The sequence below is a fragment of the Ursus arctos genome, unplaced genomic scaffold (assembly GCF_023065955.2).
Source record: "Ursus arctos isolate Adak ecotype North America unplaced genomic scaffold, UrsArc2.0 scaffold_6, whole genome shotgun sequence".
NCBI classification, from domain to species: Eukaryota; Metazoa; Chordata; class Mammalia; order Carnivora; family Ursidae; genus Ursus; species Ursus arctos.
In genome coordinates, this window is record NW_026623078.1 from 58,378,442 (window position 1) to 58,396,773 (window position 18,332).

Consider the following 18,332-nt stretch of genomic DNA (forward strand, 5'->3'; position numbering starts at 1 on the left):
TTTCAAAGCAAAACCCCCACCTTTTTTACCCATGACAGGTAGCTCCATTTGTCTAAAGAGGCCCCATTCATTTTACTTCCCTTGTCTGCATCTTGTCGAGTGTGTATTATATGAAACAATAGCAATCATGTTTATAATTAATAAACTTAACTTGGCTATAGCTTTTGTTCGTTTTATTGTTTAGCTGTCTGCTAAACAGATAAAACAGAGATGGAAGAGATATAAATTTAATAATTTATGTAGTGCTCTTCAGTGCCTGTTAACTCCAGCCTCAAATGGATAGTCTTGATTATACACACTGTTGCTGTCTTCTTTGCCTTTGTTCTGTGTTCCTCCACCTATGCCGTATCTTCCACACAATTCCCTCTTTTGCTTTTTTTTTAACATCTCCTTGCTCTTTCTATTTCAGTACAGGTGTCACATCTCAGGCCCTCTTTGCTTCCAGCCCTTACACCACCTCTGTTCTGATGCAGCCTGTGTTAGGCTCTCCTCCATGTTGCCACGACATCCTAGATATCTCTATCATTGTCTTTTTATTTGATGTGTCTTTTTCTCATGAGTCTCTCATGAGATAATGAGGAATTATCTGTTCTTTTTTTTATCTTCATATTTTCATTGTTTTGCACAGTACCTGTCAAACAGTGGATGTTCAGTACATATTTGATGAATGCATACATAAATGAGACTGATATTTTTTCATTTTAAAAACTTTAAAATGCAAGTTTAAAAGTTTTGTCTGTTTATAAAATATTTTTTTTCAGGTCCTGTGTTATTCTTGAAAGACTTACAGGTAGATTTTTCTCTTAAAACTGAAAATAGTAATCAGGAGCTATATTTTATAATGACATTCAAGTGGCCATGGTGAGATTTTTTTTTTTCTAATCTCCATTATCCTTCTATCTCTTAACATACAAATCTTATGAATGAGACAGAGTAAAGGACTTTAGGCTGGGTAAAGATTAGGATTCCCTGCTGGCTTGTAATTATCAGAATCTGGATGGTTATTTATTTGAATGAAATGATGCATACATTGTGTACATCAAAAGTAAAGCATATGTGATTGTTAGAGGAATGTTTGAATTCCCCAGTGGGATGTCATGGGGTATGTTTATAAACTCCCACTAAGCAGTAGTTCTACAATGGAATTTCACTGGCATTGAGATAATAATTTGCACAGTCAAATTACCTTCTTTACAAAAACCCAGGGAATCATGAGGGCCTAATCCTTTATTAATGTCAACCCATAGGCTGCAAGAAAGCGTAAGATTGCCATTCGAAAAGCCCAGGGGAAAAATGTGGAGGCCATTCGGGAACTGAATGAGTATCTGGAACAGTGAGTGTCTTACAAGAGGATTGTGTTTTGTTATTCTGATAAATCTTTTTTAATTAAAATGGAATTTGCATTTGATTTTCCTTTTTGCCTCCATGCTGTTCATTTACAGAATATCTGCACACTTTTTTTCCCCTTTCCTCTCACCAGATTTGTTGGGGACCAAGAGGCCTGGCATGAACTTGCAGAACTTTATATCAATGAACATGAGTAAGTTGTAAATTTTACTAGGAGTGAAGTTTTTATAACTATTATATAAGTCCAGAAGACGTTTCTGAAGAATTGGTGAGAGGATGTGAATCATGTCATTTTAAATGAACAAAGTAAATAAATGAAAAGAAATCATCTGTTGGTTATAATATGCGTATTGCTTTAATTAGGTCATTTGTGTTTTGCTAAATTATTTTTGTTTGAGAAACAGGTTTTTCTTTCAAATACAGATGGATTCTTTGGAATTGTAAAGGTCTACATTTGCTGAACTAAGTCTATTTTTAGTGATTCAAAATTGTGAATTTTTAGAGTCTAAATTGTTCTAATATACAAAGAGTATTATACTCCCTGCTGTTTAAAAATTCTGCCAATTGTATGCATTTATTAGCCTTAGTATTAAGAGAATCAACTCTTCCAAAGTAGAAGCATTCTGTTGCCTGGGTAAAAGACCAAGAATAATCAAGAATGTTGAATGCTGTAGGAACTTGCTTATTGGATATTTAATGTTTTTGTTAGCTTTTTTATTGATGCGGTGACAGGAGGAAATCCCAGTGTGAGAGGATTAGCTTCGTCTTAGGTCTTAGTGCGTGTTTTCTAATATTGCAGCATTAATGCTAACCTCCATCTACAGGCAGGATTTTTTTCTTTTTTCCCTTAGTTCTTCTAAATCAGAAGTATATCACATTGTTTTGTTTCTTCTTTTTGAGGCAATAGAATCATAGTCTCTTGCGCATATTCTTACGGTGTATGAATAGTTAACCTCATTGTCGTACTACAAATAGCTGACACAGGAAATAAAATAGAATGAAGATACTATGTCTTCCTTTGCCTAGGGCTATATGTGTAATGTGAAATGGAGAATTAAGGTAGTCATCTGCATATTTCTAGTAAAACCGGAAGCTAAAATAAAAGTAATAGCTGTGATTTAATGAATGTGTACTGTATTCTGGAAACCATTCTTCAGTTCTCTTCTGTGCTCTGGCTGTCAGAATCTTTTTTTTTCCAATTAGGAAATTTTGTCCTGAATCATGTTCATATAGATGTATGTGTGCTTATATAATCACATATGTAAATGTACTTAAGATTCTCTTATGTATGTCAGAGTGGTGGTACATTTGGCTTAAATGGTAATGTTTCCATTTTTCATAGCTTTTTTTTCAAAATTTATTTTTATTTTTATTCTGGTGTAGTTAACATACAGTGCTATATTAATTTCAGGTGTTCCATTTTTCATAGCTTTAAAGTCCACATTTGTAAAGTATACAGTATATAATTTAAATAACATGAAACTGAATTGTTGGAGTGCAGTGAAACAATCAACATTAGTTTTATTTTGTCCCTAAAACAGATGACAGTTACTTAAAATGTTTTTGTGCCTTTTAAAGATGTTGTGATTAAAAGCTTTAAAAAAATTTCGGATTAATCAAGGAATTTTTTAAATTAAAGAAATACCTAATGAAGAAAATTTGAAAAACACAATAAAGAGTAAAGACCAAATCGAGTGTAGTTGCATCATCTTAACTTATCTACAATTTATATTTAATATTTTTCTTCAGTACCTCTTGAAATAGATACTAAGATAGAATTATCTTTTATAGCTTATGCTTTTCACTTAGTTATGTTTTGATAGCATTCCCTATCACAATAAATATTTCACAATGTGATTTTAATGGCTTTATATTATTCCATCTTATTAATGTATTCTAGTGTTCTTAATCAGTTTCTTAGGGGAATAGAAAGCTTTTTTTTTCTTTTTTTTTTCATTTTTACTATAATTCTGTATTAATTATTTTGTTTCCTTGGACTAAATTCTTAGAATTACTTGATTATATGATACGCACATTTTTAGTAGTTTTGATAAATCGTTCCTAGTTCTTCACCAGAAAGGTAGTATCAGTTTACTGTCACATAAGCAATTATTAGCATCCCCTTAACACTGGGTGCTATCATTCTTTTTAGTCTTTGTAAATTTTGTTAGGTGAAAATTGGTTACAACTTTTAAAAAAATTTTAATAGCTCCTTATACAAATGGTATGAACCTTTGTCTTGTCAAAAATATATCCTTGTTTGCTATATATCTTTTTTATATTGATTTTTTAACTTATAGAAACTTTATATTTTTATGTAGTCAGATTATATGTTTTTATTGCTTTCATGTCCTCTAAGAACTACATAAGTATATCAGCTCTGTTTTCTTTTTTCTATTTTTTTGCATGTGTTTCTAATAGTTCTGTATTCAGTTCTAAAATAGGCTATACTTTATTTTTAACCTATAATTAAATTTATTATTATTATTTGGTTCACCTTGTTAATGTCCACATTCAGTTTTGCTTTATTTTGAGTCTCTAAAGAGTTCATAGAGTTGAATGTATACTTAAGAGAAATGAACTGAAAAATCCCAAGAAATCAAGAAATACTAAGACAGAAAAGCACCTGAAAAGTAATTTCCTTTTAGGGGAAATGATAATTGTGTTCAGCCTCCCCTTTTAGCTTGTTTTACAGAACTCTTTTTGGTCTTGAAGCCTGTTATTTACAAAGTGACCATTTATTTTTTCTTATTGAACACAGAGGGAATATTCAGGTGTAAGGTGAGTGGAAATAAATATCTCCAGGTTTTTTTGAAACTATATGAAATCAGAATCTGTTCATTTAATGCATTTAACCTATTTGAGCAAGTCATTGTAGTAGGTGGGGTTTTTTCCTTTTACCGTTTGTTTTTGGTAGGAGAGGTAAGTTACTATGGGATGTCAGTTTTGTGGGCAGTGGCAAAATGTAGCAATTTAGGAGTTGCTAGATATATTTATCATTTTGGCGTTCTTTTTGCATAGGAATAAGTAAGAGTAAGCTCTTTTAAATATAATAGGTCACAGGCAGCATTGCTACTATAGATCTAGAATTTTTACTCCAAATAAATTTCCAAAGTAGAACGTTTATATAAGCCTATTCATTGTTGTTACAGAGGTTAAAGAAGATATAGAATTCTGCCACGTACTTTTTTTGAATATCTTTGTTTCCTTTATTTAAATTTACTTCTGATTTATAAATTCTAGTTTCTATTAGGTGATTGCAGTGATATATATTACACTAGTTGACCATATTGAGACATTTTACTTGTTCTAAATATAAAAAATTAGTTAAAATACGCATTATTACTACCGATATGTATTATAAACAAATACATGTATCTTGAACAAAGACTTTTAATTTTTTTTGATTTGTAGTTAAGACTAGATGTTATATCCGCGAGGAGCAATTAATAATATAAGTTAATTATGATTGTGACTGGTTCCTTTTTGTAGGTCCAGCCGTACTATAAAATTCTATAACAAATGGAATTATCAAAATCCTATAAGGAAAAATCGTGGTGTTGATAAAGCAATGTAGGGATAGATCTGTAACCTATACAAATGCTTTTGTGAGGAACAGAACTTTGAAACTTTAGTTATTGACTCTAATAACATACTAATACTAGTAGTTATTTTAAGTTGATTCAAATAATTTTAATTCTCTAATCATTGAGTCATTGTATGTAATGAATTAACTTTTTTATGCATTTGGCTATGTATCATTTTTGGGAGAATTGAGACTCAAGTCACTTGCCGTATGGTTTAAATACTCTTGAGTGAACCTCTGTTGAGAAAACTGTATTGGATCATCTGCTCCTTTCAGCTCTAAGTTTATTTGATTCTATACTTTATCCACAAAATTAGTTTGATTTTATACTTTGTAAAATTGAGGGAAGGGATCCTCTTCTGTATGTGATACTAAATAATTTTTGAGAAAAATATCTTGGCATTCATTTTTCAGTAGAAACTCATACCTGCCTATTTTAACTTACTTTATGTTGTATATAAACCAGAGTCACAGTTGTGCTCAACCCATTTAAATCTGTAAGAACATTTATTCTTAACATTAATATGAGTTTTGGATCATCTTAGTAAAAGGAACTATATTTAGAAGGAACTGTCCTTTTGATAAAGTTGAGTTTTCTTCTCTTATAGAATGATAAATATATATCAGATAGGTAGTTATAATACTTTTGTTCTAGACATTTATTCAGTCATTTGTTCAGTCATTTATTATATACCTATCACATATTCGGAATCAGTGCTAGGTTTTGGGTATAAAAATGAAAAAGGCTAATAAATAGCTGTATGGTTCTTGGTAACAGTATGTGTGTATAAATCTAAAATGCTATGATTTTTGGTAATCTATAGGGTGTTTTTGGTTTCTCGGGCCCTTTGGGTTTGATTGTTGTACCCGTTTTTATGTTACCATTGACCTCTTCATCATTACCGTCATTACCACGATTTTTCACTGTGTGTAGTGCATAGAGGCAGTATGCATAGTGGTTAAGAGTAGGCTGTCTGGAGTGGCATAGCCTAGGTTTCGGTTTACATCTCTGTGCCTTTTCAACTATAAAATGATGATAATTTCCTACTTCCCAGGGTTTTGGTAGGATTAAATGAATTAATACATACAACACACCTAGAGAAGTGTATGATACTTAATGAGCACATAATACAAGTTAACTGTTATTAGTCAGTACACGTATGTGAAACTGCAGCATGTGTATTTTGAAAACTAAGTATATTAGACTTAGTATAAAGATAGGTAGCTTTGTATATTGGTGACAAATGCCAAAAATAACCGTAGGTGGTCTTTTTCTCTTGGGTACTGTCATCACCTTTTATTGGAAATAGATTTTACAACACCTGTGTTCTTTAGGATTTCCTATAAATAGTAAATAGTGACGATATTCACATTGCTTAAACTTATAAAATACATTGAGGAGAATTAGTCATGTGGTATAAAACCATTTTTCCAGAGCCCTTTGTAGCAGTCCTCTCCTCAAGTTTTTAGCAGGATGTTTGTTTCTTTACCACATGATGAAATAGTAGTAGAGTGCATATCAAAACCATTAACTTGATCTATTTTTCATGGGTTTAAAAATTTATAACTTCATTATAATTTCGTATTGACAAGTAATGAAAAGTCTTTAAAATAGAATATGTTGGTAGATGGGTGTCAGTAAAGGATTTTTGTGAATAGATAGTATTTAATAAAATGTTTATTTCCTCTTTACACTTTAGCTATTTGAATATTTTATTCAAGTGATCAATGGACTTGAAGTTATTTTCTGTGTAAGCTGATCCAGGGTTTTGAAGTCTGTGTTTTGAATAATGTTTGGATGTCATAATAGTGACTCAGTTTTAAGAATGTAGTATCTACTGATTGTTCATAGGCTGCTTTAGAATTTAAACCTTTGTTATTTGTTATTATTAAGTATTCAGCATAGCAAGTATTTATTAATGAAGCTATTTAAATTTTGGGAATAAAATGTCTAACATCACTAAAATTATTTTAAAATTATTTTCAAGCATTGTTTTAAATTATTTTTATTTTAGCTAAGATGGTATATGTGAGTTTTAAAATTGATTTCTCCTCTTCATACTTTTCAGCTATGCTAAAGCAGCCTTTTGTTTAGAGGAGCTAATGATGACTAATCCACACAACCACTTATACTGTCAGCAGTATGCTGAAGTAAGTGCTTTCAAAAACAACAGTTGTATATGATTTTATTTTTGTTGGTGTTAGATATCATTTTGGAGCTAAGAATATGTCTTTAATGTGAGGCATGTATATAGATGTTTAAGACATAAAAACTGACTTAGAGGTGTAAAAGCTTTACATTTTTAATATTATAATGGGAATATGACTTTAAAAAGAAAAGCACTTAAAACAGTGAAATTCTTTGTATTTTTTATTGTATATTTTCTTTCCTAATCATGAACTAATGATGCCACAGTTGTTACCATTTAATGGCTTCTGAGACATTTACAATGATTATGATTTTTAAATCCATATTCTAGGACATTCATATTAAGATTAATATTTTTGGAAGTAAAAAATACTTATCTTACTATTAAGAATAGTAATACAATTGAATGCTGTAAGGTTAGAAGCATTTCATTAATAAGGAATGTCAAGGTGACTAGAAAAGAGCAACTCAGTATGTAAGTATAGATTTAGAATGCTACTAATAGAAAATATAAAATTGTGAGACATTAAAAAGGCAGCTAAAAAAGAAATTATATTGGCTTTTTCGACAGCACTTTGTTTTAAAAAATACTCTGTGATCTTAATGTTCATAGAATAGGTTTCTTAGGGGGGGTTATGCTTTAAAATTTGTCTTTAACAACTTTAAGATGAATTCTTTTAACATCTTGTATTTGTTTACAGAATATCTGTTTCAATTACTAATGCTTATGGTATGATGAAACATGCTATATTTCAGAGTAGTAAAATAAACAGGTTTCAGCACTCTGCAATCTTTAACAGGTTAAATATACCCAAGGTGGACTTGAAAACCTCGAACTTTCAAGAAAGTATTTTGCACAGGCACTGAAACTGAACAACAGAAATATGAGAGCTTTGTTTGGGCTTTACATGGTGAGTAGAGGTGCATGTTTAATGTTATTTTATGAAATCTGTCGTTTAAAGTCCATTAACTATCCCATCCAATCACTTCCCTCTTGTTTGTATTTTGCTGATAAGCATATTTTTTCTTCTGGTTAAATACGAGCAATGGTTATAAGGCAGTTTTATTTTTAAATGTTAATACATCCTAACTATTTGACATTTTATTATAAAATATCTTCTATTGTATCAGAATTTAAATCTGCCTTTTTATTATATAGTAATAGATACAAAACCATTTTATGTATCTTATTTGTTTTGATATCTTGGGTTTATGCCCAACATTATTGTATTTCTTACCTTAAATTATAATTGTATGACATAGTTTTAAACTATGCAATAAAAGACATTAGCAATAAAATCTCTACTGTCAAAACTTTTTTACAGTACAGATAAGAGCTTGGAAATTGTGGGAAGCATGTAATTAAATATTTCTATGGTTTATGTATGCCAAACGACGAGCTTAGAAAAGGCGATTAACAAGAGCTATGGGAAATAGAGGAAGAATTTGCTGAGCTTTAAAATATACATAAAATGAGTCCCTCATACAATCAGAAAACTTTTTTTTAATAGGCCAGTCCTTTGAAATTTTAATTTATCCTGGTCTTTTCAAGGACTTTTGGATGAATGTCTTGTTGGGGCTCAGTGAAAAAGAATTGATTGCAGAAATAGAGGCAGGAAGAAATATTAATGAAATAATTTTTAGGAAAGGAATGACAAAATATGATTAGAAAATAGTTCAAAGGAATTTCAAGAAATTTTTCCTGGATCTACCCAATGTCAACTGTAGTAGGTTGGAGATACAGTGTAGTAGCAGTGTTGTCTGTTTTTACCAAATAAATGAAAGACTAATTTAAAAAATGTTTAAGAATAGATTATTAATGATAGTTTATACATAACACTTTATGGGCTAGGCATTGTTTTAAGCTCTTTTTTAATTTTAAATCATGAAATCCTCATATCAACTATTTGAGAAGATACTGTTATTACTACCACTTCACAGAAAGTGAGCCTGAGACACAGATCTAGTTAATTTGTCAGAAGATGATTACAGACTTATTAAGTGTAATTGAGCTGGGATGTCAGTTCAGTCAGTTGATTCCAGAGTCATTCTCTTAATCACAGCATTTGCTAAAATTCATACCAAAAAGGTGACATTAAAGACATAGTGGTGTAAAAATAAGATTTTGGCCAATAAATTCCTCACAGAGGAGGAGAGAGTGGGAAGGAGCCTATAACATAGGCTAGGTATAAAAGAAAGGCTTAATTTTTTTTTTAATCATATCGCTGAATCCTTTTAAGAATAAGATATATTTAAGCATACGATTAAAGATCTTACTCTCCCTAGAAATACAACATATGCTTAAAAATTAGTATATAATTTTCGTGGTTTACAGATTCTTTCATGGATCCTAGATTAACAATCTCTTGTTTAAGTATTTTTTAAAAGAAGAGGATGGATTGATCAAATTGCAGTGATTCTAACTGGTGCTGTGCAACATAGTTCGGAAACTCTTGGTAAAGTGAAAAGAGAACTAGATTGGAAGTGAGGATCTTTCTCTATTATTAAGGCTTTCAATAACTTGCTTTGGTCAAGTCATATCACTCCTAGTAGACTTAAATTTTTTTCACCTGTTAATGTAGGAAATTGGACTAAATTATTTTTGAGATTCTTTCTTACATTAATATTCAATAATTCTATAATTCTGACATAGAAAAGCTGAAGTAATATAATAATAAAGAGTTAGAAATAATAATTTAATAACAAAAAATATTAATGACCTTCAATATCCTATGGTATTTAAATGATATTCTAGAGTATTTAAGTATTTAATTTTAAGAGTTGTGGTAGATAATTAATAAAATAAATTTAGGTATTTAAGATGCTCCTTCTCTTTTTGTCACTTTAGTCTGTATTTTATTTATTTTATTTTTTTTAATTTATTTTTTTCTTTTTTTTTTTATAATTTTTATTTTGTTATATTAGTCACCATACAGTACATCCCCAGTTTTTGATGCAATGTTCCATGATTCGTTATTTGTGTATATTTTAAACTATATTTTCATTTTTAAACACTAATTTCATTCCACTTTATTTTTATTTTTAAAATTGTTTTGGTACTCTTTCTTATCCCATTGCAAATATGACCCATACATGTTTTTGTTGATTATCTTGGCTAGAAAAAAGGAATTTTGTTTTTGATGTTTCTTTTTTGTTTTTAGTCGGCAAGTCATATTGCTTCTAATCCAAAAGCAAGTGCAAAAACAAAAAAGGACAACATGAAATATGCTAGTTGGGCAGCTAGTCAAATAAACAGAGCTTATCAGGTCAGTATTGATAATTTTATATTCTCATATAGGTCAGTTAATGTATTTCTTCATTGTTTTTTGTTTCAGCAAACTGCAAAGCCAAATGTCTGTCAATGGACTTTTATGCCTTTGGGTCTTAGAGTGTTTTAACTGTGTAGAATTAACTTATAGGATCACTTATTTTTTTTCTGTTTTCAAAAGAAATCTGTTACTACTATGATGCCATAAGTAGCCTTACTATCTGGAAATTTCAGTTGTCAGTATTTGGCAAATAAAAAGTAATTCTAAAAACCCAGAAAAGGTAAACAAATTGTGCAGTGTATTTCAGAAGCAGATTGAGTGTGTAATATATTATTTATTTAGAGTATCTCAGGTAATTAAAAGGAAGAAAAGCCAAAAAGTAAACTAGCCAGACTATATAAAAAAGTTTTTGTACTTTGCTTACACGTCGGATCTTATCCGAAATTTCTCCACTCATTTCTTAGTTTTCTGAAGCTTGTCTCTAGGAGACTCTTCAGGAAGAGCACATGGGAAAACAGTATCTTATTACATCTTGCATGTTTATAAACTTACCTCTCTGTAGTCTTTATATTTGAGGGATAGTTTGGCTTTTTATACAACCTTTGGCTTTGATTTACTTAAGTATCTCAAACATATTGTTCCATTGTGTTTTATGTCTTAAACATATTGTTCCATTGTGTTTTAGGATAAAATATTGCTGTGAAGAAGTCTTATTCCATCCTGATTTCCTTTCCCTAAGTGACTTAGACTTTTTGTCTGGATGTCCAAAGGAATTTTTTCTTTATCATGTAGTTTTACTATAATATGTTTTGTTGATTGTTATTGGGTCAGTTTTCCCAAATGCACAATAGACCCATTTAATGTGTAAATTTAATCCTCTTTTAATCTGAGAAGAGTTGCTTTTCTGTTAAATATTTGTTCTGTTTGCTAGCCCAAGTTTTTTTTCCAGGTCTCTAATTATAAGTTTATTAGATTTCCTTTCTCACCTCTTTCCTCTATCATTCATTTTCTTTCAAATTCTTTTCTGCTATTTTCTGTGTTTTTTTTCCTCTGTATTATTTTTTATGGAGTTAATCTGTATTCTCTTTTTTGTTGCTGTTGTTCTCCTTGTTTAAATCAGATAATTTTTATTAGGAGAAGGTTTTTGTGGCGTGAGGGTATCAGAAATAGGATAACTTTCCCAACCTGTCTTTTTATGGCTTCCTTTTTGTTATAGAGAATTTAAATATGACCTTTCTGTGTACACAGTCTTTCTCAGAACTCGTCTGGTTCAGAAAGATTTTCTGTCTGGGGTGCCTGGGTGGCTCAGTCGTTAAGCGTCTGCCTTTGGCTTGGGGCCTGATCCCAGGGTCCTGGGATCGAGCCCCACATGGGGCTCGCTGCTCTGCTGGGAGCCTGCTTCTTCCTCTCTCATTCCCCCTGCTGTGTTCCCTCTCTCGCTGGCTGTCTCTCTCTCTGTCAAATAAATAAATAAAATCTTAAAAAAAAAAAAAGATTTTCTGTCTTCAGCCTTCTGTTCTATCCTTAGAGCTCTATAGATCTTGAATTTTGAAATGTTGCTTTCAGCTTGAAATGTTGCATTTTGTTGTTTTATTTATTTTATTTATTTTATTCTGGGATTTGCTGCCTGTGGACATCACTACCTTCTTCTCATCGACTCCTTTCCCTTATCTGAACCATCTCTCCCTTTTACCCCTAGTGTTTCTGCCTTGTTCAATTTGGTTTTAGTTTCTGGTGATTATCCTTCAGTGTGAGGGTTTTTCCTCCTCGAAGAGGGTGTTTCCTGGACGTTTTAGAGATTTTGAGGTTGTAGACTGTTAGACTTATTTACTGTCACATATGATTTGGAGCTTTTGAGACTGTCTGGTTTTGCAGTCCATTTGCAGATTCATCAGTTCATACTTTTTTCATTTCTGTGGCTTGTAGAGTAGTAGGTTGTCCATCCTAGCATATATACTCCTGTCATACAGTAGTTGATCTTCTGTAGGTCCTGCCGCTGTTGGTGATAAAAACCACATTACAGAGTTTTGGAGGATTACCTGTAATGAATTTTTTTGAAGATGTTCTCTTTGGGCTTGTTTTCTGTTATTTTGTTTTTGGTGCTGTTTTCTTTGTTTTTGTAGTCCTGGTTGGAGAAGATTGGGGAGATTAAAAAAATTCAGTGCCCCCATGGTCACATTATTTAAAGTCACTTTATTGTATTTTTATTATATGTAATAGAGGATATTGTTGGCATATTGTAAGTCAGAATATTTATAAATATTAGCTAGGCTGTGCTTCTTCAAATGCAGTTATTTTGAGATAGCACAAATTATCATAGGGTTCCACACATAGTAGGTCTAGAGGGTGTGTATGTGTGTGTGTGATTTAAAGATAAGACTTGGATAATATAAAACTAATGTGATGGTTTGCAGAGTACATCCTTGTTTTTAAGGTATTTTTGAGAAATAACTAGCTGCTCAGAGTGCTTTTTTTTTTTTTTTTTAAAGATTTTATTTATTTATTTGACAGAGATAGAGACAGCCAGTGAGAGAGGGAACACAAGCAGGGGGAGTGAGAGAGGAAGAAGCAGGCTTATAGCAGAGGAGCCTGATGTGGGGCTCGATCCCACAATGCCGGGATCACGCCCTGAGCCGAAGGCAGGCGCTTAACCGCTGTGCCACCCAGGCGCCCCTCAGAGTGCTTTTTTTGACATGGCATGACTGTATTTTTAAAATCAGTTCTTATTACAACATACATAGAAAAAAGAACCCAAGTCATAAATGTACATTTCAATGAATTATACAAGGAAAATGTATCCAGGTCAAGAAATAGAAACATTACAGCACCCCAGAGCCCTCATAGTACATCCTCTTAATTTCTATTCTTGTTAACCTCAAGAGTATTGATTGATAATCCCATAGTCTTGGCTTGATTTTGAGCTTTATGGTATCATGTTTTTAATTTTTATATAGCCTGTTTCACTGTTGTGTTTATGACATTTATCCCTCTTCATGTCTGTAGTTCATTCATTTTCATTGTACTAGAGTCTATTGTATGAACATACTAGAGTTTATCTAGTCAGTTGTTGTTGATAGGCATTTGGATTATTTCCTGTTTGGGGCTATTTTGAATAATACTGCACTGATTATTGCTGCAGTCCTTTGGTATACATGTACTTCTGATGGATGTATACCTTTGAGTGGAAAAACTGGGTCATAATTTGTTTTCCACATTAGTTGTTTATAGTCTCAGCAGCCATATTTGGTAGTTCTCGTAGTTCCACATCTTTATCAATACTTGGTCCTGTCAGTTTTTGTGATTATAGCCATTCTGGTGTATGTGTAGTGGTATCTCATGGTTTCATTTTGTATCTCCCTGATGACCAGTGAGATTGAACACTTCTTCATATGTTTATTGGCTATTTGTATATCTCTTACATGAGGTCTGTTTTTTTAATTGGTTTATGACTTTTTATTTTGTTTTTTAGTTCTCTGATTATGAGCTTTTTGTTATATGTGCAGCAGATTTCTTCACTTTCTTACTTGCTCTCTCTCAATTGATTTTGATGAATAAAAGTTCTGAAGTGAAATACATTCATTTATATTCTTTAATGGCTTGTGCTTTTTGTGTTAAGAAATAGGTTGCTACTCATAGTCATACAGATAATTTTGTGTGTCTTTAGAGGTTTTTTTTTCCATCTGCCTTTTGTATTTAGATCCACAATCCATTTGGAATTGATTTCTATGTATAATGTGAAATAAGGGTCAATTTTCCCCCCATATAACTATCTAGAGAGTTTCTGTCCATCTCTCTATTCTGTCATGAGTCCCATTTTTGGAAGCTAGTATCACCATGTAGGAGTGAAGAGAAGAACACAAATGCTAGATCCATATTGTCTATCTTCAAAGTCTGGCTCTGACATTTATTATATATGTGATTTTGGATTAATTATATACTATTTCTGGGCCTATAGCCTTTCATTTGTAAGATGGACACAATAGAAGTTTTGAGGATTAAAGAAGCTAATACATAATTTTCACTAAATCACAGTAATACTAATTATATAGTTTTTACTAATCACATGCTCCAGGTTTACTTTATGATGCTTGCTGTGTAAATTGTAAATATAACTACCACAACAAGAATAGTTATAAGAACAAATATTTGTAGAAAATTTCTTATGAGCTCTAGTAGGTACTTTTCCTGTTTTACAAATGAAGACTTAAAGCATAGAAAGATTAAATAACTTTCCCAAGGTGACATAGCTGGTTAATGACAGCTGTTTTTAAACCTAGGGAGTCTGATTCCAGAGTTGATGTTCTTAACAGCCAAAATATACTGCCTGTATGAAGAAATGTCGGGTATAAATGTATCTGAAGCTATAAATGCTATAAATTTCACTCTCTTCTCGATTATTTTCCTGTGTTTCTCTTTTCATTTCAGACTTAAAGCTCTGAATAGTAACTAAATTCAGAATTTAGTTTTGTTTCCCTGTCTCTTCAGTAATACAAGGCCAGACAAGTATGCCCTTCCCCTGCCTTATGAGATGCACCTTATCACTAAACATGAACCTATCATTTCAGTATTTTAAGCCATTGTTCATAGATCTAAACCCTGTTCTTTAGTAATATTTGCCCTCCCTGCCGTTCTTTTTTTTTTAGATTTTTACCTTACTAGATCCATTCCATTTATAGACTTATAAAAGTCTCAGTGTTCTTTGGAAGGAACTCTAAGAGTGTCAGTGGTACTCTTCAGTATTTGAGTTTTGCATCATAAACTCCTTAGTCCACAGCGATATTGTGCACATCTTTACGGAAGATACGATTTGTCTTCTCTTGACTCTATAGGAAAGGATAGAAAAAAGAACTTTTGCCAGTTTCTATCATTTTAGATACCACTGCAGGAAGATAACATATCTCTCAGTTGGCCATGTCGGGTTTCTCTGTAGCAACTTCCAATACTCCTCAACCAAACCCATCATGCAAAATTTACTTGCCCCTAGACACCAGTAACAGGTTTTAAATAAAATTTCTTTGTGCTTTTAAAGCTTACATAGTCTGTGCTTTTTCTATAGAGGTTCTGGGTTCTTTCTGTGAATCAGATTCCATAAATATTTGTATCCATAACCTTTTGCTAACTTAGTGAGTTAAAATAACAACTTGCTTGTGATTCTGTAGGTAGGCTGTTTGGCTTGGGCTCAGTTGAGTAATTCTGCTCGTCTCGACTGGGCTTATTTATGTTTCTGCACTATGCTAGTGGTTGATGGCCTCACTTAAATATCTGACTTTGGCTGTCTGTCAGCTGGGAGTTCTGGGCCTCGTGTTTCTCATTTGGCAGGCTAACTTGGACCTATTCATGTGGTGGTCTCAGGATTCCAAGAGTAGCAAACAGGCAGACTCCACTGTTCAAGGGCTTTTTGAATCTCTGTCACATATGGCTGATTTTCCATTAAGCAAAGCAAGTCACATGGTCAACCCAGATTAAGGGGATGTAATACTTCACCTCTTAATGGGAAGAGAAATATGTGGTCATTTGGCAATTTATTAAACTATTGTAAAACTCCATAGTCCCTGCCTTCTGTTTTCATTTATTTTGCCTTTTTCTCTTTATCTGCTTCATTGAGGTATGATTTATAGACAATAACATGCACACATTTTAAATGCATAGTTGAGTTTTGATAAATGTATATTCCCATCTCACCATCACCCCATTCAAGATATGCAGCATTTCTGTCACCCCAGAAAGTCCCTTCTGCCACTCTGCAGTCAGCCCTTCTGACACTGCAGACAAGCACTGATATGATTTTTTTCACTATAAATTAGTTTTGCCTGTACTAGAACTTTATATAAATGAGATCATAGGTTATGTACTCTTTTGTGCCTGGCTTCTTTCACTCAGTATAATGTTTCTGAGATTCATCCATCCAGTGTTCCAATTTATTTATCCTAGTACTTCATCCACTCATGTTATTTTCCACAAATTATGCAAAGGTAAATTTTAGCCCAGTTTATCCCAGTTATTACAGTGGATAAATTATTGATCTTTGAATTTGATAAACAAGTTTTATTATTTGAGTGTGCTTTCTGTTGAGTTTTCTTTAAAATCCATAGGGAATTACGAAAGAAGAGTTTAAGCAAAATCTAACTGTGAAAACAAAAATGCAGGATTTGTGGTTAATGTGGAAAGTACAACTCTCAGAGATTGACATTTTAGTAATTAGATAAATCTCTGGGATCTAATTGAGAATTTTATGACTCATGTCTAGGCATATAAACAAGTATAAAGTATATAATAAATACTTCTTATTGTAATGTTTTTCCAGGCATTTGTAAATTAGAGAAAATGAGATTTTAAGAACTGGTTTTCCTTCTTTCTTTCTACTTAATGAAACAGAATATGGCTACTACTTGTTCTTCAATTAGGTAATTGGTTTAGCATGTTCAGTATAGGCAGGCAAGTTTGATTAATGCTCATGAAAAACTTTAATGTGAACCTACTCACAATAATTTTCCAGATAAATGCTTCTTTAGTACACTGTTAAATTTGTCTGTGCTAGCAATCCATGTGTTATTTATGATTGCAGAGGTGATTCTATTACTATCCTTTTGGGAAATGGAAAATTAAATCATGATTTGAGGGAAAAATAGGATTCCGGCTTAATCAGTTAAATTGCCATATAATTCTGGAATAGACAAAATAATTGCATGTCAGGCAAAATTTGAAGTGATAGATTTATATTTCCAACTTTCTTTTTATTTGTTCTGACACAAACAAGTTTGGTTTATTCTAAATTGCACTGGTTGTCAGTAGTGTTGACACACAATCTTAGGTGATTTCTTAAATTAGCTAATTAAAAAAATCACAGGTTTATATTTATTACTATTATGTTTAAGAACAAATCAAGAAAAGTACTGTATTTTAAAATTTTGGCTATGACTTCAGCTCTACAGAAATTTTTCATTATTTTGCTAATTAAAAAATTGGAGTGAATGTTACTATGTGGTATCCTATTTTGCTCAGACCCATCAAAGCTTTTTCTTAGAATTAGGCCTTTAAGTATCTGATTAGGACCATTCCTGTTTACTTTGGATAGGCAGTAGTAAAAGAAAAGGCTTTCTGTTCTTGTTAAGTCCTTGTGAAAGTGAATTTATCAACTGGGTAATAGGAGTAATAACACACCCCACATCCTTTAGTACCATGGAAATTATGAAAAGGCAGAGTTTTAAATGTTGTGTTATTACCATATTTTGTGATTATGAATTGTATATTTAACATTTGAATTCCTTGAATTAGTAATGTTTTATGAAGGTAAAGTGATGTTGGTTCTTCTAAGAAACTTTTCTTTTCCTCTGGCATTTCTTCTAGAAATCCCCTTTGTTTACTCTGTCAAATCAAGATTCAACCATAGAAGCTAATGGTTTAGGAAGTAGGAGAATCATAATGTTAACCTCCAGCCAGAGAGGTCAGAGGCAGGTTACCAATTCCTGAAGTCTGTTGCTTCTATGATTTTACCTGTGCTTGATCACTTAATCTTTCTCAACAGGTCATGAGAAGTTTGCCAAATTAAGTTAATTACAAAAGAGAAGGAACACATCATAAATCAAGTGCTAAGTGCTTAAGACAGCATTGGTATTTGCAGGGAAGATCAGTCACTTGAAAATATATTGAGTGCTTAGATGTTAATTTGAAAATACTATATTTTGCTAATAGCAAATGTTAGTCAATACTTTAACCAGGGGCAGAGGGAATATAGATATGTATAATAAACCTTCTTTTACCCCCACAAGGAACACTTTCTTAGTAAATTTGTAGTATTCAGTCAAACTGATAAATGATGAGAATTGTCAGTCTAGTTAGAAAATCCATTTGAAATCATCATGGGAAGTTCAACAGTGTTTCCCTTACTGATTATATGCACTATAGTGAATTTAATATGTCATGAATTTGCCTTTAAATATGCAAAGGTGCCATTTCTAGTCCATTGTATTTTGTTTTCATT

General features: G+C 32.0%; 1 protein-coding gene across 20 annotated transcripts in view; it reads left to right on the forward strand.

The window, feature by feature from the left end:
* The window catches only part of EMC2 (ER membrane protein complex subunit 2), a 560,958-nt gene that overhangs the window by 21,906 nt on the left and 520,720 nt on the right, over positions 1-18,332 (forward strand). For all 20 annotated transcript variants that reach the window (XR_008957805.1, XR_008957804.1, XR_008957809.1 and 17 more), the window contains exons 6-10: positions 1,248-1,333; positions 1,481-1,540; positions 7,003-7,084; positions 7,883-7,993; positions 10,244-10,348. Coding sequence is in view for 4 of the 20 variants with exons in the window: in XM_057307944.1 (XP_057163927.1) it covers positions 1,248-1,333; positions 1,481-1,540; positions 7,003-7,084; positions 7,883-7,993; positions 10,244-10,348 (444 nt within the window). In the remaining 16 variants the exon portion in view is untranslated. The remainder of the gene's footprint in view (positions 1-1,247; positions 1,334-1,480; positions 1,541-7,002; positions 7,085-7,882; positions 7,994-10,243; positions 10,349-18,332) is intronic.